Source organism: Dipodomys ordii, unplaced genomic scaffold (genome assembly GCF_000151885.1).
Source record: "Dipodomys ordii isolate 6190 unplaced genomic scaffold, Dord_2.0 Scaffold105, whole genome shotgun sequence".
NCBI lineage: Eukaryota > Metazoa > Chordata > Mammalia > Rodentia > Heteromyidae > Dipodomys > Dipodomys ordii.
The window spans coordinates 3628176-3649797 of record NW_012267321.1 but is presented as its reverse complement, the minus strand read 5'-3'; the positions used below and the strand labels follow the sequence as shown (position 1 = coordinate 3649797).

At 52.5% G+C, this 21622-nt stretch overlaps 3 protein-coding genes across 8 annotated transcripts in view; 1 reads left to right on the top strand and 2 right to left on the bottom strand.

Annotated features, from left to right (window-relative positions):
- Positions 1–1500, bottom strand: part of Slc27a5 (solute carrier family 27 (fatty acid transporter), member 5) — a 7664-nt gene extending 6164 nt beyond the window's left edge. The window contains exon 1 of the mRNA XM_013027768.1: positions 801–1500. Within this exon, the coding sequence (XP_012883222.1) occupies positions 801–1488 (688 nt within the window). The 5' untranslated portion in view covers positions 1489–1500. The remainder of the gene's footprint in view (positions 1–800) is intronic.
- A 5590-nt stretch (positions 1501–7090) lies between these two features.
- On the bottom strand, positions 7091–20039 carry Zbtb45 (zinc finger and BTB domain containing 45). Of its 6 annotated transcripts, none has more exons than XM_013027777.1 (3): positions 19993–20039; positions 8342–9620; positions 7091–7818 (listed from the first exon to the last, which is right to left on the bottom strand). In XM_013027777.1, the coding sequence occupies exons 1-3, from the start codon at positions 19996–19998 to the stop codon at positions 7562–7564; spliced, it is 1542 nt and encodes a 513-aa protein (XP_012883231.1). In that variant the 5' UTR covers positions 19999–20039; the 3' UTR covers positions 7091–7561. The 6 variants fall into 6 exon arrangements, with proteins under 6 accessions (XP_012883231.1, XP_012883232.1, XP_012883234.1 ...); XM_013027778.1 differs by lacking the exon at positions 19993–20039 and adding an exon at positions 11168–11252; XM_013027780.1 differs by lacking the exon at positions 19993–20039 and adding an exon at positions 10979–11021.
- Positions 20040–21154: 1115 nt separating this feature from the next.
- The window catches only part of Trim28 (tripartite motif containing 28), an 8430-nt gene continuing 7962 nt past the window's right edge, over positions 21155–21622 (top strand). Inside the window, exon 1 of the mRNA XM_013027645.1 lies at positions 21155–21182. Within this exon, the coding sequence (XP_012883099.1) occupies positions 21155–21182 (28 nt within the window). The remainder of the gene's footprint in view (positions 21183–21622) is intronic.

Genomic DNA, 21622 nt, shown 5'->3' with positions numbered 1-21622 from the left:
CAAAAAAAAAAAAAAGTCCTGTAAATACTAAAAATTCTTGTCTGGGCTGGGAAGGTGGCTCAGTGGTAGAGTGCTTGCCTTGCATGCATGAGGCCCTGGGATAGATTCCTCAGCACCACATAAGCAAAAGAAAAAAAAAAACAGAAGTGGCGCTGTGGCTCAAGAGGTAAGAGTACTAGCCTTGAGCTGAAGAGCTGAGGGACAGCGCCCAGGCCCAGAGTTCAGGCCCCATGACCAGACAAAAAAAATAAAAATAATAAATAAAATTTTTGTCAAATAGTATTGAAATAGTCATTTTTGTTAAATGAAGCAAAACCAAACCCAGTGACCTCAGCATTATTTTCTAGTTAAATTTTAATAGGAAGCTGGGTGCTGGTGGCTCACGCCTGTAATCCTAGCTACTCAGGAGGCTGAGTAGCTGATCTAAGGATCTGTGTTTAAAGCCAGCCTGGGCAGGAAAGGCTATAAGACTCTTATCTCCAATGAACCACCAAAAAACCAGAAGTGGTACCATCGCTCAAGTGGTAGAGCACTTGCCTTGGGCTGAAGAGCTAAAGGACAGTGCGCAACCCAGAGTTCAAGGCCCACGACCATCAAAAAAAAAAAATTAATACAAATTGCCTGTGGCATGAGTGGATAGGTAAAAAAGACTTCTCAGCCCCACCAGAACCCTTGCCCCACCCTGCCCTTCCCCCACCAGCCCTGTGTCCACTCACTTGGGTCTATCACCAGAGCCTCTGGCCTGTGTTCATCCCTTGCCCCTCCACGTCTCTTCCCCCACCAGCCTTGTTTCTACTCACCTGGGCTGACCAGCAGCACCTTGGCCCCAGAAACTGTCACTGAGTGCACCAGGGGTGGCCCGCGCACATGTGGGTTGATCCAGGCTGTCGGGCAGCCCAGCTTGGCCAGCCCCAGCCACAAGCTCAGAGCAGGAATTGCCCAGGAACCCTGAACCAAGAGGGCCACTGGCTCCGTGGCCCTCAGGCCCCCGGGACCGCCCAGCTCAGCCCTCAGGGCCCAGGCTGCCTGGCAGGCCCGGGCGTTCAGCTGGCCCATGGTAACTGAACAGGCTTCAGGCCCTATCCACCTCACAGACACCCGGTCAGGCTGTGCTTGTGCTCTCCGCTCAAAGGCATCCACAAAGGTGTCAGGAGGCTTTCGTTTCAAGCGTGTCCTGATGTACAGGCCCAGCTGGAGCATCTTGACCACGTATCCCACATCTACAGGCAGCCAGCGTAACTCTGGGGGGAGTCTTGGAGGCAACAGAGTCAGTGTAAGTGCCGCCACAGCCAGGCTCAGCCAGTGGGGCATCCAGGGGTTAATCCAAGGCCAAGACAGCACCACCAGGCCGAGCAGCCCAAAGCTTGTGAGGTCTCCCAGGAGCCGGTGCAGGGCCAGGGCCACAAGGGCTGGCCACATAGGCTGCCCTAGGCCCCCCATAAGTAGCAGCAACAGCAGCAGAAAGACCAGCCACTGTCTGACCCCCATGGTACCAGAGAAATAATGGAATTCGTACTCTGGCTCAGAGTCTGTGGTACTGACTTCCTGTCCAAATGTTCCCTCCCTCTCAGACCATAACTTAGTGGGTCCAAAGGGGACTCTGCCCCTGGTTTTGCTGCCACTAGCTCTATTGAGGCAGGGTAAACAGAGGAAAGGAGGGTTGGTGAATTTAGAAACACAAAAGCACTATCTTTGCTTCAAAGACAGACGGGGAAGCATTCCTTCCTGAGCGTTACATTTCTGATCCGTAGTCAGACGCATTATCCATTCTGAGGGTTACATTTCTCACATCAAGAATTAAAGTTTGTCTGGCTTCCTGAGAGAAATACTCCCTCAAAACAAGCAACCTCCTACCCAAAATGCAGACAACATGAGGCCTCCTTATCTCAAGGATAAGCATCTGTTTTATGGCAGGATGCATTCTTACCTGGAAAAGAAATGCCCCAAACATCCAGAAACTCAGAAAGTGTAACACCAGGAGTGGTCAGAGCAAAGAAAATATCTACCTTTGCATAACTTTGAAGTCAGACCCCAGTCTTACCATAAAATACTCCTGAGGCCAATGAGCTGTGTATCTCTCTTCCCTCACTTTGAGAGCACAGAGCGTGCCCTGCCTTTCTGCTTGTCCTTTTTTTTTTGTTTGTTTGCTTTTTGCCTGTTTGCTTGCCTGCTTGCTTATTTACTCAACAAAGGTCTATCAAAGTTTTCTTACCACCGTGACTGTCCAGAAAGTCTTGTTCTGCAATCAAAGTCAAGGACCCTAAGTGAAGAGTCCCTACTTTTAGAGAAACTTTACTAACCCTCACCTGCATCTGGTGACATACCTGTCGCTTCTTGTTGCTGACTTTTGACCCTTAAGTACCTTCTCTTGGGCACTGCTGTCCCAGACCACTGATCTCCCTAAGCAAGAAGGTGCCACGGACCGGGTTCTGTTGGGACGACGGAGGACACCTAGGGGAGGAACCTGGAATAGGATGGGGAGATGGCAAACAGACAACTCACACACAAGAGGAGTGGATGCTGAGTGCTGAGTGCGATTTAATGCAGGGGATAGTAAACTTTTATAACAGAAGTCACCATGAGAGAGGGCAAAAGTTTACACAATCTTGCTGCATGGCTTCATTCTTGGGTGGTCAGCAGCTGGTCATTTGTCTTCGGCTTATCTCTAAGGAATACAATGGGTTCGGGTTTTGATGTTTGTCACCAATTAACCATTACCTATCTTTATAGAGGCCTTAACTTTTCCCATAAGATTTTTTCCTGTTTCTTCTTTAATAGTAAACCTCAAGGAGACCTGTATCTAGCAATTCTCTAGGTCTAGCAATTCTCTTAGTAAATAGCAGGAAATTCTTTCTCCTAAATAGTTATCTCGGCAATTGCCATACATTCTTTCTGTTCTAACTGAGCCTACAGCTTCTAATAAGTCCCTTACAAACAATTCCTTCTGCTGAAGTGACTTTGTGAAACCCCCAATACTTTTATATTTACTTATAACTTGTCTACTAAACTCCATAAGAGGGGTTTCAGGGTAGCACTTAATTCTGGTGAGTTAGTCATATTTATAAGACACTCATCAGATATTGGAGTCGTCAACACTCTTCAGAAAGAGCTTTGTATAAGGGAATGTTGACAATGAGCAAGTACACAAAGCAGTAGAAGCAGTAAAAGATTAATAGGCACTCTTATGAGGGAAAGAAAGGCAGAAACACATCTTTTCTAGGGGTTTTGCCAGCCTTTTCCCAGGAGTAGGCCTCTTAGAAGCCTTATTCTCCGAGGTAGACTTCGGTGAAGTCCCAAAACTTGGAGATAGGTTTCTGTAAAGCCCCATTCTCTGAGGTAGACTTCGGTGAAGTCCCAAAACTCAGAGATAGGCCTCTGAAGCCCCTATCTTGGTCTGATAGATGGTTTCCCATGCTAAGCAGACTCCACTGGAGTCAGCGTGGCAAGAAGGCAGCCTTGACTGCTTGCCAAGGCGCCCGTGTCAGGTAGAGTGCAGAGGTGTACACAGGAGAGCGGCCCTGCACCCTATCCTTGACCATTCTATAGGACCAGATAAGAAAGTAGCTCATCGCCGGGCGCTGGTGGCTCACACCTGTAATCCTAGCTACTCAGAAGGCTGAGATCTGAGGATCGCGGTTCAAAGCCAGCCCGGGCAGGAAAGACCGTGAGACTCCTATCTCCAATAAACCACTAAAAAACCGGAAGTGGCGCTGTAGCTCAAGTGGTAGAGCGCTCGCCTTGAGCTGAAGAGCTGAGGGACGGACCATGCCCAGGCCTGAGTTCAAACCCTAAGACTGACAAAAAAAAAAAAAAAAAAAAGAAAGCAGCTCATTTACACAAGAATGTTAGCTTAGGAGCTTATGTTCACCCCAGGGTTACTTTTCTACTAAAATAGTATCTGCTTTGTGTTAGATAAGAAATTTAGCCAGGGGCCTGAGAATGTGGCTCAGTGGTAGAGCGCTTGCCTTGCATGCATGAGGCCCTGGGTTCAATTCCTCAGCACCACATAAGCAGAAAAAAAAGCCAGAAGTGGTGCTGTGGCTCAAGTGGTAGCGTGCTAGCCTTGAGCTGAAGAGCTGAGGGACAGCACCCAGGCCCAGAGTTCAGGCCCCACGACCGGATCCCCCCCAAAAAAAAGAAAAAAAAAGAAATTTAGCCAGGCTGGGTGCTGGTGCTCACACCTGTAATCCTGAGATCTGAGGATCGTGGTTCAAAGCCAGCCTGGGCAGAAAAGTCTGTAAGACTTTTTTTGTCAATCTTGGGGCTCGTGGCCTGGACACTGTCCCTGAGCTTCTTTGTGCTCAAGGGTAGCATTCTACCACTTGAATAGTTTATTGGAGATAGAGTCTCGACTTTCCTGCCTCTCTTGTCCTGTGCTGTCTTTCCTCTGCACTCTGCTTAAGCGACCCTTGCCACTTAGGTGTCCCTGTTATGGGGGCCTTTGCAGTTAAGGCTGCTTTCAGCCTTGCTTAGAGAGATCAGTGGTCCCTGACAGTAGGGCACTAGCCTTGAGCTAATGAAGCTGAGATGGCACCAAGGCCCTGAGTTCAAGTCCCGATACAGAAAAGAACAAAAAATTTCTTATCACTAGTTATGTACAAAGTTTACTGTTTCCTATTCTGTCATGCTGGATGATAAAAAGTGCCTGGGAGATGAACTAGGGGCCTCTGTCCTCTGATGGGTGCCCCTGGTTTGCCCACTTTGATATCTGAGGTTGTGTCTTTCTCATACTGTAATGTCCTTTCTAGTACCTTCTCCTTGCAGTGCTGGATGTGACCCTGCCAGCTTCCTTCCTTGCCCATTCCTCTTTCCAGGGCTGGCATGTACACTTGTCTTTCTTCACATGCCTACCTAATACTAAGCACTAGGGATACAGGCAGAAACATCTGCCCTAGGCTACACTCCACTCTAGCTACACGTAAGGGCTCTGCCAGGCTGAGACATTCTTCTGTGGCACTCACACTTTTGTCCCAAGTGGCCAGGCTAGTCCAGCCTCCTGGCAATATTATAGTGTCTGCTCATGAACCATTTAAAGGATTTTTTTTGGGGGGGGGTCAGACATAGGGCTTGAACTCTGGCCTGGGTGCTGTCCCTGAGCTCTCCAGCTCAAGCACTACCACTTCTGGTTTTCTGGTGATTAAATGGAGATGGGTCTTATAGCCGTTTCTGCCAGGGCTGGCTTTGAAATGATCCTCAGATCTCAGCCTCCTGAGTAGTTAGGATGACAGGCGTGAGACATCAGCACCCAGCAGGAATCTTTTTTTTTTTTTTTGGTTGGTTGTGGGGCTTGAACTCTGGACTTGGGTGCTGTCCCTGTGCTCTTCACTCAAGGCGAGCGCTCTACCACTTGAGCCACAGCACCACTTCCGGTTTTCTAGTGGTTAATTGGAGATGTCTCACATTTCACATTTCTGCCTGGGCTGACTTTGAACTGTGATCCTCAGATCTCAGCCTCCTGAGTAGCTAGGATTACAGGCATGAGCCACCAGCACCCGGCTAGGAACCTTTATAATAGGGACTCATGGCCAAATTCCGTCTCCACCAGGAACTTGTACTGGGACTCTACCTCACTTCAAGTATCCTTGTGAATTGAGTCTTGGGTTTAACCAATAGAGAAGCCTCATGGTCCGAAGCTTTTCAACTGTAGAGGGTGGGAAGGTGTGCTTCAAGCAGGTATACTCTGAAATTCACCTTTGGTGTCACCTTCACACACCCATCTGGGTAGCCCTTGGTCCTGCACCATTGCTGCTTTCCTTCTCTGCTCTCCCCTTATCACATCAGCTACAGTCTTGGCTGTGCTTGATACCCAGCAGTCAGGGCCGATATTCTGGGACTCATGTTCCCGCATAGCAGCTGGGCCTGAGAGATACCCTCCCCCCAAATCCTTGCTACAATTGGGATAGGGTCTCACTCAGGCTGGTGTGGACATGCGTGTGTTCAGCAAACTCTTTTGAATGAAACCCTTGCCACAGTACCAAAAATGAGATACTTAAATTATCATGCTGATCAGAATGGTCTTAGGGCTTGAACTGTGGGCTTGGCTGTCTCTGAGGCTCCTTTTTGTGCAAGGCTATCACTCTACTACTTGGGCCATTTCCAGCTTCCTGGCTTTCCTGCCAGGCTGGCTTCAAACTGTGATCCTCAGATCTCAGTCTCCTGAGTAACTGCCATTATAGGCATGAGCCACTAGCACCCCATGGAGAGGCAAATCTTAAGTTTGTGACTCTTTTTTGTGGGTCATGAGGCTTGAACTCTGGGCCTGGTGCTGTCCCTGTGCTCTTCAGCTCAAGGCGAGCGCTTTACCACTTGAACCATAGCACCACTTCCAGTTTTCTAATGGTTTATTGGAGGTAAGAGTCTCATGGACTTTTCTGCCCAGGCTGGCTTTGAACCATGATCCTCATATCTCAGCCTCCTGAGTACCTAGGCTTACAGGTATGAGCCACCGGCACCTGGCTTGTGAGACTCATCTCCAATTAAACACCAAAAAAAGAAAAGAAAAGAAACCCCAGAGTGGCTGGGTGCTGGTGCATCATGCGTGTAACCCTAGCTACTCAGGAGGCTAAGATCTGAGGATCAGGGTTTGAAGCCAGCCTAGGCAAGAAGGTCTATGAGATTCTTAGCTCCAACCAACCATTCTAAAACCAGAAGTAGAACTGTGCCTTGAAGTGAGAGCATTAGCCTTAAGCAAAAGGGCTCAGGAACTGTGCCCAGGCCCTGAGCTCAAGCTCCACAACTGAGAAAACAAAACCAGCACCCAACCAGAAGTGGAGATATGGTTTAAGTGGTAGAATACTTTGTGCACAAAAGCTCAGGGAGAGTGCCTAGGCCAAACTTGAGCCCTAAGCTTAGCTCATGCATGTGCGCATTTGCACATACCCACCCCTGCATCCTAACTGCAGCAGCATTCACTGTTAATGGGGCTGCGATTCCCTGCCCCACAGTGCTGGTGGCTCCAAAGCTACACCCACAGTATATTCAGCCCATCCAGACTCTCAGAATTTTGGGATGGTAAAGTAAACCATCGTAGCTATTCAGGAGAGCCTAGGACAGCCTAGTGAGTCTACGGTAACAACACACACTGGCCAAATGTCCTTTATTAGAGTAGGGTCCCAAGGTTGGGCTCATTCCCTTGGTGGGTCCACCTGACCCTCCTTAGGTATCTGGTGAGGGAAGGGGAACTATGGGTGGGGAGTAAAAGGCCTAGCCCAGCCTAACATTGGGCTAGAGGATGGTCTGGCCTCACCTTGGTAGGGGAAGGGTTGCAAACTGGTGTTAGACACATGATTCCTCAGCTGCTGAGGTCTTGGGTGCCCAGCTTAGTCTGGAAATTGTCCAGTTCCTCAGCATCCCCTACCTGCTTTTCTACCCAGAGGATCAAAAGTGGGTGTGGAAAGAGAAAAGGCAGGAGGAGAGTATGGGCAGAAAAGGAGTAGGCTGGGCTGGACCACGGGTTCGTGCAGAGGAAGGACTGGTCCCAGCCTGGTGGCCAAAATGTGGTCATGGTGCTGTGGCAAGTGTGGCCAATGCCCCTTGTTCGATTCTCCTGTGAGGCTCCCCATCAGGATGCAGGGTGTGCCGCCAGGTGGCGCTCCAGCAGCGCACGGTGTGAGAAGACCTTGCCGCAGGCTGGACAGGGTGCTCGCTCAGGCCGGTGGGTACGCATGTGTACATTAAGTGAACTCTTTTGGGTGAATCGCTTGGCACAGACTGCGCACTGAAAGGCACGCACACCGGTGTGTGTGACCATGTGCTTGAGCAGGTAGTCGCGCAACGAGAAGGATCGCCAGCAAACTGCACACTGGTGTGGCTTCTCCCCTGTGGATGACAGGGCGAACCAGAATTGTTTGTCAGACCAATCTGCTTGCCAAAACCTTTCCCTGGTAGCAACCTTACCTTCCTTCCAAACCGGCCATCACCCCAGGATTCCCTTGCCTGTGGGGGGAAGCTCACTCTGGAATCCTCCTGGTCATCAGGAAGCCCTTCACAAGGACCCAGGACAGGAACTGTAATCCTTGTATTCCATCTCCTGGCAGGTGGTCCTCACACCTGCTGCCCACACAGATCTTCCCCAATCTCTGGGGGCCTTCTTCCCATACTCACACCTTACCACAAATAAAGAGGTAAGAGTATCTGCTGTGCTCCACATAGGTAGGGGAACCTTTCCTCCCTCACCTTACTAAATAAAGGGCTCAATTTCCTGGTCCCTGGGGTACCCAGAAAGCAATAAAGTCATAGAACTGCCCAATTCTACCTAAGGCTTGGATTTCTGATGAATGAGGGTCTCAGAAACCTGTGTGGTGGGAGTATAATTTTTTTTTTTCCCTCCCAACCAGCTCACCCGAATGGATGAACATGTGCTTGGTGTAGTTTTTGCGAGAGCTGAATGTCTTTCGGCAATGGCTACATTCATAGGCTGACTGCTCAGCACCTGGTGCACGGACAGGAGTGGCTGAGGAGGCTGTGCCAGGAGCCACAGGTGGGACTGGCGCTTCCCCAAGCTGAGTGCTGGGAACTGCATCCGGCTGGAGCCCAGGGTAGAAGGCTGATGAGGGCACAGGCGCTGGGCCTGGTTGCGTGGAAGGGGGTGGCCCAGGTGGCCCGGGGGCCCCCAGGTGAAAAGGGAAGAGTGCAACAGTGGGCTCTGAGGTCTTCACGCCTGGTGCCCGGGACCCTGCTAGGGCGCAATCGGGCGGAACAGGGGTCTCCGAGGAACAGCCTTCTGCTGCAGTGCCATCTTCCTCGTGCCAAGCAGACATGTAGGGGTCTGGGAATGTGTCCTCAGCCACTGTAGCCCCTGGAAGGAAATCTCTTCCAGCACCGCCATAGTCTGCTAGGCCAGGGGGCCCAGGGCGATCGTCGCGAAGGCTGTCAGGGGCAGTGGTGAGGAAGCCTGTAGCACAGTCAGGAAAGGAAGGCGGTGCCTGGCCCTCCCCTAGGCCACCAGTTTCACCCTCTTCACACTCAGTCTCCTCATCAGTCTCCTCCTCGTCGTCCTCACCTCTGTCGTCAGGGGCTGTGGGCAATGCTGGCTGTGTATCTGGCCCCTCGGCCTTGCTAGGTGCCTGGGGTGCAGGCAGCTGCAGGCGTGCAGGCTGACGCTGCTTGCGGCTGTGCGCAGTACCCAGGTGCCCGGGGGGTCGTGCAGCTAGCAGGTGGCGCAGGCGGTGGCGCAGCTGTGCAGGCGCAAGTGGCGGGGGCACTGGTGTAGGCAGGGGCACTGCTGCTGGGGTGCCCGGGGCACGTGCTCGGGCAATTATCTGGGTGCACTCATCGATGACCGTCTGGATGCGGAGCACCGATGCTGCAGTGAGCACCTGCAGCGCTTCGCCCTGAGCTACCACCAGTGAACCGCTGTAGAGGAACTCTACAAGCTGGCGGACCGTCTGTGCTGGCACCACTGGGGGCACACGGATCTCAGAGTGGCCAAGCAGCAGCTTGTCCTGGAAGAACGGTGAACCCGCAGCCAGCACGCATCGGTGCGCACGCAGTGAGGCCTCACGAATGCGCACAGTCACATCACAAAAGTGCCCCCCCAGCCTCTGTCCATTGAGGGTCTCAAGCAGGGAGCGGGAAAAGTTCTGAAGGTGGATGTGGTGCACTGCCTCTGCCGCCGCCATCTGCGTGGGACGAGGACATAGGACAGGGGAGGTCATTCAAGGGTCTCTTCTGCCCCAGCATCCTGGTCACCTCAGCCACCACCACAGGGCAGGTGGCTCCCAGGCCTGGCTGACTTCATCCCTTCCCAAAACAGTTCGTTTCCAACTCAGAGCTCCTCCCATGCTCCTGCTCAAAGTCCTTTGAAATGCTTTACACCTTACAGTGTCCAGCACACCTCCTAGCCTTTCTCTGCCTCAAGGAGAGCTCACCCAGGTCCAACTCCAGTATTCTTATGACACCTCCAAATTCTCTACTACACCCACCAAGCAAGTGACCTCTACCAGCTGTGTTCACTTTCCCCGCTACCAAACAGGGTTGTTATTCTTGGTTCATTCTGTACCCACTTCAGGTCCCAGGTAGTCAATACACAGACAGGTGTCCACTGTCTACCAGTCTGTCAAGGTCGAGACACACTATTCAATGCTGCCCCTGTGCCTTTAGGGTCTATCGGGGTTCTCAAGCTCAGTCCTTTTTGTTGTTGTAGTCGATTGTGGGTCTTGAACTCAGGGCCTGAGCATAAGGCTGGCGTTCTGCCACTTTGAGGCACAGCACCTGTTTTCTGTCTTAGGGACCGTCTTTTTTTTTTTTTTTGATCGGTCGTGGGGTTTGAACTCTGGGCTTGGGCGCTGCCCTTGTGCTCTTCAGCTCAAGGAGAGCGCTCTACTGTTTGAGCCCCAGCGCCACTTCTGGTTTTCTAGTGGTTTATTGGAGATAAGAGTCTCACGGACTTTCCTGCCCCGGCTGGCTTTGAACCTCAATCCTCAGATCTCAGCCTCCTGAGTAGCTAGAGTGACAGGCGTGAGTCACTGGCGCCCGGCTAGGGCTGCTTCCATTTTAGCCTGACTGGGATTACAGGCGGGAGCCCCAGCGCCCGGCCCCGCCTTGGGCTTCTGAAGCAAAACAACAACAGAATAAACCCTCTTTCCTTCACTGCAGCCGGCCACCCTCCTTTCCCGGGACCGACGTCTGACCTCAGTGCATCTCCCAGGCTGCAGAAGCAGCGCTGCCGCCGGACGCCGCGCCCCCAAGGACCACCAACGGGTCCTCGCAAGGGCAGCGGCTAGGGAAGCGCGGCGAGGCCGAGCCGGCCCGAAGCGCGGAGCCCACTGCACCACGGCGAGCCTCCCCGCGGCCGCGGCCTCCATCACGCGCCCGCCCCGGGTCAGCTCCCCGCCCCGCAGGGCTCCAGACCTCGTCTCCGCTACCCCAGGCCCCTCGGAGCCGCCTCACCCGGAGGCAGCAGCGCCTTCCCGGATCCTCAGAACAAAGACCCGGCGGGGGGGGGTCTCCCCGCCACGCCTCTGTCCACGTCACGCACCTCGCTCCGAGCGCTCGGCCCGCGCCGCGCACCAGCACCCGCCCCGCTCGGCGCCCGGGTCCCCCAGTCCCGCGGCGGCCCGGGCTTCCCGCCGCCGAGCCCGCGGCCCGGCCCTATAGCGCCCTCTCGCGCCCGCGGAGGGCGCCGGGCCCGGCCTCGGCCCGCCCCGGCCTCCCCGCCCGGCCCCACCTCCAACTTCTGCTCCGGCCGCAGCCCGGCAATGGCCACCGCTGTTCACCAACCCGGAGTCCGAACTTCCGGGTCGCGACGCCGGCGGAACCTAAAGGCCGCGGCGGCCACGGCACGCGCTCTGCGGCACGCTTCCGGGGTTTCTATGGAGATCTGCCGCCGCCAGGCCACACTTCCGCTTCCTGTTGGGGGCGGAACCAAACTCTCCGAAGCCGGAATGGCGGGGACGACGGGGTTGACGGGGTTTCCGGCCTAGAGCACGCTTCCGGCGTAGCCCTGGCGACCAGGTAGGCCCGAGCCACTCACAGGCGCTTGGGGCCCTGCCGCGGGGACCCCGGGGCAGCCGCGGAGACGGCCTTCCGGCCCGAAGCCGCCCCCATTCCCCGAGCGGCCTGGACGCCTCCTCCCGGCCACTCCACCGTCCTGGACCCCGTGCCCCGCCCCTGCCCTCACTCAGGCCGCCCGGATCTGAGGTGCCTCCGTCCGACCTAAGCAGTCCGAAAGAGGCGAGGGAGCCTCGGAGAGGACCTGCCGAAGCCCTCGGGGGGACAGGGTCTACCTGCAGGGCGGGCTGGGCGGAGAGCCAATTTAGCCTCGCCCTGGCCGGGCCCCAGTGCCCTTCGCCTTTCACGGTAGATCCAGAGTCACAGCCGGAGGCTGACGGTCACCTTCCGAGGAGAGCCGGGAAGGATGCCTGCCTCGCACCCTAGGTCGGTAGCTGTGATGTTTTGAGGGTTGGGAGGAAGAAAAATATACCAAGTGGCAAACACGATTAAAACCCACATCTAAGCCGCTTGCGGGCGGCTCATGCCTGTCAGCTGCTAAGGAGGCTGAGATCTGAGGACCGCGGTTCAAAGCCAGACTGGGCAGAAAAGTCTATGAGACTCATCTCCAATAAACTACTCTGAAAAGGCCGGAAATAGTGCTGTGGCTAAATCGTAAAGTGCTAGCCTTGAACACAAGGAGGCTCAGCAGGCCCTGAGTTCAAGCCCCAGGACTGACAAAAAAAAAATCCAAATCTAAAGTGGGAACCTGGTGCTCATACCTATAATCCTAGCTGCTCAGGAAGCTGGATCTGAGTATTGTAGTTCCGATTATGCTTGGGAGACAAACACAGGAGACTCCTACTACCAGTTAACCACCAACAAAGCTGAAAGTAGAGCTGCAGTTCAGTGATAGAGCCCCAGCCTCCAGTGAAAAAGCCAGGCAAGAGTCCAATTCCCTGAGTTCAAACCTAGTACCGATACACACACAATTACTGAAAAAGATTACTCTGTTGAGTTGGCATTGTGAAATTAATAGCCATATTGGTTTAGAAACAATTTTTCCCATTTGCACAGGGACATAAGCACTGTATTAAATATGAAAGGTCTTATCTATGTGGATTTGATTACAGAAACTAATTCTCTAAAGAACTTTAAGAAAATATTACTAATCAAGTGATCTTAAAGTAAGATAACCTGGGATTATTTGGGTAGTTCCAGAGTAATCATCACAAGACACTTAAAGACATGAAGACTAAGGGCTGGGAAGGTGGCTCAGTGGTAGAACACTTGCCTTGCTTGCATGAGGCCCTGGGTTCGATTCCTCAGCACCACATAAGTAGAAAAAAAGCCGGAAGTGGCGCTGGCTCAAGTGGTAGAGCGCTAGCCTTGAGCTGAAGAGCTGAGGGACAGTGCCCAGGCCCATAGTTCAGGCCCCACGACCGGACCCTCCCCCCCCCAAAAAAAGAAAAAAAGACAGGAAGACTAGGTTTGAGACCTTGGTTCAAATAATAGAGTACCTCAACAGCACAAGTCCCAAGTCCAAATGCTAGTATCCCCCCACCAAAAAAAAAAAAGTATACTAAACTTTGGAGAGGAACAAATCAAGTAACAGAATCCGAGAAGAGCCCACAACAATAACTTGGAAGAAAATAAGGACCTCAGCACTACAGCTGGATGAAACTGCTTTCTGCCCACAATTCGAATGAGCTAAGAAGTAGATTCCTCAGTCAGGCACCAGTGGCTCACACCTGTAATTCTAGCTTCTAAGGAGGCTGATCTCTGAGGATCACAGTTCAAAGCCACCCCAGGCAGGAAACGCCATGCAACTCTGATCTTTAAACTACCAGAAAACTGGAACTGGCGCTGTGGCTCAAAATATTAGAGTGCTAGTGTTGAGCAAAAAGAGCAGGGTCAGTGCCCAGGCCATGAGTTCAAGCTCCACAATCCACCAGCAAAAAACCTCTGGAATATTCTAGGCCAGCTGATTGGTAACCAATGCACCCCTCCCCTTATTTATTGTCATAGGGCTTGAACTCAGGGCCTGGACACTGTCCCTGAACATTTTGCTCAAGGCTATTATTTTACCACTGGAGCCATAGCTCCACTTCCAGCTTTTTGGTGGTTACGTGGAGATGGACTTTCCATCCAGGCTGCCTTTGAACCATGAACTTCAGATCTCATATATCTCTTCCTCAGTAGCTAGGATTACAGACCTGAGCCACCTGCTCTTGGATCCAAAGCCTTTTTTTTAAGTAGAAAAGGGTGTTGAAGCCAAAAACTGATGACTCAACTAGTAATCCTAGCTACTCTAAGAGTTTCGGATCTGAGGATTTTGGTTTGTAGCCAGCTCAGGCAGAAAAGTCCCCATAGTACTCATATCTCCAATTAACCACTCAAAAAACAGAAGTGGAGTTTTGGCTCAAAGTGCTAGAGCACTAGCCTGGAGCAGAAAAGCTACGAACCAGTGCCCAGGCCCTATCTGCCTAAAGAAAAAGGGTGTTCCTGGGCACAGGTGGCTCAAGCCTATAATCCTAGCTACGCTGGAGGCTGAGATCTGAGGATCATGGTTCAAAGCCAGCCTGGGCAGGAAAGTTCATGAGACTCTTATCTCCAATAAACCACCAGAAAATGAGAAGTGGCGAAGTGGCGCTGTGGCTCAAGTGATGGATCTCTGGTCTTGAGCCAGTGCCCAGGCCCAGAGTTCAAGCCCCACGACTGACCACCACCACCACCAACAAAAAAAAAAAGGGGTGTTGCTTTCAGCCTTTGAGTGTGCTCATTTGTTTTAGTAGCAACAGAAAACAAGTATACTTGTTAAGATCCAGAGCCTCCACACAGAAAGTATGAAAATTCTGTTGTTTTTCTCACTTGATGAACCCAGTATCATATCCTGTATAGCTAAGGCATAATTCTCCTACATCAGCCTCCCTAGTGCGAGGATTTTGGGTTTACTCCGTTTGACAACACACCAGGTTCACATCTGTTTTCTCTACTCAGTGCTTGGTCTCCCCAGCCTGCAGGAGACACCTCTTTGATCTCATTCCCCTTATGGCAGCTCTTGCAACTCCAACCTACAAACAGAAACAATGGAGCTTCCACGGATGGAAGAGGCTCACTGAGTTGGAAAAAGAACAATGAACAGGGCTGGGAAGGTTGCTCAGTGGTAGAGCGCTTGCCTTGCATGCATGAGGCCCTGGGTTCGATTCCTCAGCACCACATAAGCAGAAAAAAAAAGCCAGTAGTGGTGCTATGGCTCAAGTGGTAGAGCGCTAGCCTTGAGCTGAAGAGCTAAGAGACAGTGCCCAGGCCCAGAGTTCAGGCCCCACGACCGGACCCCGCCCCCCCCCCCAAAAAAAAAGAACAAACAGCTAGAAAGGTATGACACTGAAACCTGAGTTTTAGACCCAAGGTCCAGACTTCTGGAGTTCTATGTTAAGTGTCAGTAGCCACTCCTCTGCCAAAGAGACATAATGAGGGGCAGAGAAAGGAGATTTATTACATGGCATGGCAGACTAGGGAAGCCATCCTTCAGCCTCTCTTCAGCTGTCTTTTGAGTGCTACAGGTTTAAATAGACAACAGGAGCGTTGTAATGTGAAATTAAAAAGCCCCAGGCCTCATTATCTCAGTCCTTGTAAAGCATAAGGCTCCAGAGAAATTATTCCTTCATCACTTGAGAAAGAACAGCCTGGCTAAGATAAACAGGTCATTGATGCCCTGGTTCATTCTTTGCAGGAGAGAAAAGGCAAAGGGCAGATACAAAATGGAGGATAGGACAGGGGCTAGTGACTTACACCTGTGATCTTGGCTACTCAGGAGGCTGGGATCTGAAGATCGCAGTTTGAAGCCAGCCAGGGCAAAGTCTTGGATCTCCAGTTAACCACAGAAACTAAAAGTGGAGGTGAGGCTCAAGTAGTAGAGCACTAGCCTTGCACCCAAAAACTCAGAGACAACACCCAGGTCCAGAGTTCAATCCCCAGGGCCAGTAACAAATAAAAAAAGATTTGGGAAACCTAGCTTTTCTGTTGCCTTTAGATAATTTATATGCAAAAGTATGGAGTTAGTGCTTTTCCTGAAAAGCAGTTTTTTTAGTATCTGTTAAAGAGAAGGTAGCTCTTCATGAGGCAGGTACAGGAACTGTGGGTTGTGTTAGTTACAGGACTGCAGGGGAAGGTTTCAGGGGTAGCAGGCATGCAGCCACTTGAGCTCTAGCTCCACCTCTGGCTTTTTGGGTAGTTAATTTAAGTAGTAAAGTAGTTGAGTGCTGAGGATTGCAGTTTGAAGCCAGACCAGGCAAAAAGTCTGGGAGACTCTTTTTTGCTGGTTCTGAGGCTTGAATTTGAGCTCTAGGCCTGAGCACTGTCTCTGAGCTCCTTTTGCTCTAGGCTAGCACTCTATCACTTAAAACTACAGCATCATTTCCATTTTTTTTTAAATTTTCTTTTTCTATTGTGAAAATACTGTACAGAGGGGTTACAATTACAAGGACAAAGCCGGGCGCTGGTGGCTCACGCCTGTAATCCTAGCTACTCAGGAGGCTGAGATCTGAGGATCGTGGTTCAAAGCCAGCCCGGGCAGGAGAGACCGTGAGACTCCTATCTCCAATAAACCACCAGAAAACCGGAAGTGGCACTGTAGCTCAAGTGGTAGAGTGCTCGCCTTGAACTGAAGAGCTGAGGGACAGCACCCAGGCCCAGAGTTCAAGCCCCACGACCGACCAAAAAAAAAACAATTACAAGGACAAGATAATGAGTACATTTCTTATCAAGCATTGTAGCCTCCTCCTTTGTTTCCCCTTCCCATCCTCCTCCAGTCCCCCCACCAAAGTTATAAAGTTGGTTTTCGACATAAGGGCTGGTACATCTCATTGTTGCAATGGGTCCACCTGTATCCTACTTAAACAATTTGTTTTTCCCCTTCCCCTCCACAAATTATACCGACATCAAAGCAAGGGTTGTATTGTGGGGGAGGGACATACAAAGCAACAAAGAAATAATCTTATGTGTTAGAAACAATCCCATGAAAGAAAAAAAACATTTGAATACATATCTTAGGGTCCATTCCCCTAACATCACCTTGTCTGACCTTTTCTGTTTGACTCAGACATATACTAGATATTGCAAATAAGCCGGGTTTTTGTTTGTTTCTCTGTCTTGGGGCTTGAACTCTGGGCCTGGGCACTGTCCCTGAGCTCTTCAGCCCAAGCAAGACAAGCGCTCTACCACTTGAGCCACACTCTGGCACTGTGGAGATCACAGTTGTGTGGACTTCCCTGCTGGCTGTGAGCCTCCAGCTTCCTGAGCAGCTAGGATTACAGGGATCAGCCCTGGGCACTCAGCTTCCTGGGGACTCTTCAATTAACTACCAAAAAAGCCAAAGGTGGGGTTAGAGCTCAAGTGGCTCCAAGCAAGCTACCCCTGAAGTCAAGAGCTTTTACAGACAGGGCCCATGCCCTGAGTTCAAGGCCCACCTCCTTGCCAAAAAAAAAAAAGTCAGCCAGTAAGCATACCCTTTAGGGCTGGGAAGGTGGCTCAGTGGTCGAGTGCTTGCCTTGCATGCCTGAGGCCCTGGGTTCGATTCCTCAGCACCACATAAGCAAAAAGAAAAAAAAAAGCTGGAAGTGGCGCTGTGGTTCATGGTTCAAGTGGTTGAGTGCTAGCCTTGAGCTGAAGAGCTGAGGGACAGCGCCCAGGCCCAGAGTTCAGGCCCCACGACCGGACCCAAAAGAAAAGAAAAAAGCATACCCCTTAGAAGGGCTTCCTTGTAAAAGGCAGATGGCTTGGCAAGTTGTGAGAATGAGCAGGGAATATGGGGGGGGGGTCAGGTAAGGTGGAAAAGGGGCAGTTCATAAGGTTCTCAGAGACTACAGCTTAAAAAGGACCCAGAAGAAGCCTCAACCCTAAGCCTATGAGAAGGTGGCGGAGGTGGTAGGAGCTAGGGTGGACCCCAGCAACACTACTTCAAGGTCCACCCAACAGGGGCTGGGAAGGTGGCTCAGTGGTAGAATGCTTACCTTGCATGCGTGTGCCCCTGTGTTAGATACCTTAGCACCACATAAGCAGAAAAAAGCCAGAAGTAGTGCTGTGGCCCAAGTGGTGGTAGGGCACTAGCCTTGAGCTGAAGAGCTGAGGGACAGTGTCCAGTTCTGCTCTCAGGACCAGCAAAAAAAATCATAGAAAGGTTCATCCAATTAGTAAAGGCAATCAAAATAGACTCAGTCAACAAATAAGGGTGGAGATAAAGCATTTTGGTATGTACCAGAAAGGTTAAATGAGCTTTCATATGTAAAAGAACATGCTAACAGCCTGGCCCCACCCTCTGGAATTTAGTCCTTAATAGGACCTTCCTTAATTGCCTCCTCCAGTTTCTGACAACCCCCCCATGCCCTAGGGCAAGGAATTTCCTTCCTATCCTAGAAATAGGTCTGGATCTTCACCAATATCCACCGCCTCAAGTAGCAGCCTTTCCCACATGCGCGGACGTCAATTTCTCCTTTTTTTTTTTTTTTGGTTGGTTGTGGGGCTTGCCTGGGCGCTGCCCTCAGCTCTTCAGCTCAAGGCCAGCACTCTACCACTTGAGCCACTACACCAATTCTAGTTTTCTGGTGGTTAATAGGAGATAAGAGTGTCTCTGTCTCAGACTTTTCTGCCCAGGCTGGCTTTGAACCATGATCCTCAGATCTCAGCTTCCTGAGTAACTAGGATTATAGGCTAGAGCCACCAGTGCCTGGCCAGTTGCAAACACATGAAAACAAAAAGAGGTGGTCATATAACCTACACATAAAAGCAAAAAGGGCTAGGCACTGGTGACTTAGGCCTGAACTCCTAGCTGTGCCTGAGGCTGTGATGAGGATTCCAGTTCAAAGCCAGCCCAGGCAGGAAAATCCACTAGACTCATCACTAGTTAACCACTCAAAAAGCCTGCAGTGCAGGTGTGGCTTAAGTGGTAGAGCATTTTCATTGAGAAAAAAATGTGATAGTTCCCCCGCCACGTTACACACACTAGGTGCTGGTGGCTCACTTCTGTAATCTTAGCTACTAAGGAGGCTGAGATTTGAGGATCACAGTTTGAAGCCAGCCCAGGCAGAAAAGTCTTTGAGACTTATCTCCAATTAACCACTAGAAAACCTGAAATGGCACTGTGTCTCAGAGTGACTGAGCACTAACCTTGAGCACAGAAGTTCAGGGGCAATGCCCAGGCCTCAAGTTCAAGTTCCTTGACCACCAAAAAAAGAAGAAAAAGAAAAAAGAAACTTGGAGACAATGAGGGAGGGGTGACATTGTTCCAAAGGAAATGTACTCATTACCTGACTTATATAACTGTCACCTCTGTACATTACCTTTACAATAAAATTTAAGAACTTAAAAAAAATAAAGAAACTAACCATAATGTTAATCTTCTTTCTCAGGGATAAACCCATATTCTGGGCGCTGGTGGCTCAAGTCTGTAATCCTAGCTACTCCGGAGGCTGAGATCTGAGACTAGCAGTTCAAAGCCAGCCTGGGTTTAGGACTGTGGTTTAGTGGTAGAATGCTTGCCTAGCATGCATGGAGTCCTGGGTTTGATTCCTCAGTATCACATACACAGAAAAAAACAGAAGTGGAGCTGTGACTCAAATGGTAGGGTGTTAGCCTTGAGCAAAAACTCAGGGACAGTGCCCAGGCCCTGAGTTTAAGCCCCAGGACTGGCAACAAAACAAGTGCCAGGTGCTGGTGGCACCTAAATTCTAGCTGCACAGGAGGAGAAGATGTGAGGATTATGGTTCAAAGCCAACCTTGGCAGTTAGGTCGGAGAGAGACTTATCTCCAATTAACCACCAGAAAACGGGAAGTGGAGCTCTATGGCTCAAGTGGTAGAGAGCTCATCTTGAGCTCAAGAACTGAGGGACAGTGCCCAGGCCCAGAGTTCAAACCCCAGGACCAAAGACAAAGCAAAAACAACCAACCAGCCAGCCAGCCAGGGTATAAAAGTCCCCATGAGACCCTTAGTGTACAATTAACCAATCAAAAACCAGAAGTGGAATTGTGGCTCAAAGTGGTACAGCGATGATCTTGAGCAAAAAGAGCTCAGGGCTAGCCGAGAAAGTCCGTGAGACTCTTATCTCCAGTAAACCACCAGAAAAGCAGAAGTGGTGCTGTGGCTCAAGTGGTAGAGCGCTGGCCTTGAGCTGAAGAGCTGAGGGACAGTGCCCAAGTCCAGAGTTCAAGCCCCACGACCGACCAAAAAAAAAAAAAGAGCTCAGAGCCTGTACCCAGGCCGAGTTCAAGTCCTCATAAAGGGTGCGGGTGCGCGTGCACGCGCGAGCATGCACACACACACACACACACACACACAAAAAGCAACAACAAAAAAGTGAGTCTACCAGGACGTCCATGGCAGGTGGTCAGTGGTATATTAGCCCACGGTCTCTCCATCATATTACGTGACACTCAGAAGGTCAGAGAGAACGCCTGAGAGGGAGGCGGTAGGAAGAGAGCACACAACAAACTCTAAAGAGAAGCCTTATGTCTTGCTATATATATATATATATATATACCCTTCTAGATGACATGGCTCCTCACCACCATTGTCTTGATGTTTCTGGCATCTGCCAGATGCCTGTGGAGGCCGTTCTCTCAGGGTGGTCTTTGCACCTCGCTTTCCCATCTAGCCAGGGGACTAGCATCACCGAGTTACCTGGTGATGAGAAAATGCCACCAGGCCCTGCCATTGGGGCTGCTTCCTGCGGGGGATGAAGATGTGGTCCAGGAGGAGGAATGGGACCTACTAAGATCATTCTGCAGAGTACAGAGTGCGGGCTGGGATGAGCACTGAAGTCCGGAGGTCAGCGGTTAATGTTAAAGGGAAAGCCAGCCTGGGTGTAGACTCGAGGGGCGTCACGCCGAGCTCCCTCGCACATCTCCCAGGCCTTGGGGTGTTGGCACTGTTTTCTGCTCTACTCTCTGCGGGTGTTTGCGTCGGAGCCCGCGGGCCTGGATCCTCGTCCGCTCCCACCCCCTGCTGGGATGCGGCTGGTGACCTTTGCGGGGTAGCCGCACGCCGACCCCGGTCACCGCGGAGTGCGCCGCACACTGGGAGGACTAGCACCTCACCCAGGCTTCACTGCAACGGCCCCGGGCGAGGAACAAAGGCCGGGGCGGGACGGAGCCTGGCGGCCCCCAGCTCCAAGGGGAACAAAGGCCCTGGGGTGAGCCGCGGCCCGCGTGGGCCCCGCCCCCCGCCCGCCCCTCGTCCCCCGCCCCGGGCCGCCTAGGCCTGGGCAAACGGGGTGGGGGCGGGGGAAAGCTGCCCTCTGCTCCGGCTCCCGTTCCGCCTCCACCGCAGGGGCTCACCCCACCGCACCCACCCCGGGAGTGTCTCCAGACCGGGGCCCTCCCCGCAGGTCCTTCCCCGCGGGCCACCCTTTCCCGCCCGGGACAGATGCGGGCTTCCGGAAAGCGGATCCTTCCCAGACAAGCCTCCAGCCCACGTTAGAGCCTGGTCGACAGTAGGTGAGGTTTTGGGGGGACTGGGCGGGACTCCACGCTCACGCCGCCCTGGCTCACGGGTGCAGCGACTCGGAGCGCTGAGCGCCCAGAGGAAACTTGCTCCGAGCCCCGCGCCTCCCGCCGGGGCTGAGTGCGTGCCTCGACCTGGCCCCGCCCACACGGGCCCCGCCCCTTCCCGGGGATTGGCGGTGCGCCGGCGAAAGGGGCGGGAAGGGACTAGAGGTTTGCACTACGCATGCGCGCGCACCTAGGTGCCTCGGCGGGTGCGTGGCCCGGTGCACCCTCCACCTCACGCCGTCGTTAGCGGCCGAGACGTTTCTCTCCCCCGCCCTCCGCCCCCTTCCCCACCGCTACCCGCGTGGAGGGTGGGGTGGTCCGGAGTGGGTGGCCGCCTGCCGACGCGTGCGTACTCTCTGCCCTGCCGGAGGCTGCCGTTGTGGGCTCCGCCCCCGGGCGTGCAGCGCGCAACGCGCGTGCGCGGCGGCGCCAGTTATTTCTGTCCCGCCCCCAGGCCGCGGCTCTTTCTGCGAGCGGGCGCGCGGGCGAGCGGTCGTGTGCTAGCCCGGTTCGGATACGATCGGTGGCGGCTGCGGACCTGCGGACGCCGCCGTCGGGAGGCGAGCCGGCAGCAGCAGTCGGCGCAGTGTCTGGAGCACCCCACGCGCGGCCAGCGGCGACCCAGGAAACGCGTGGCGGTGTTCGG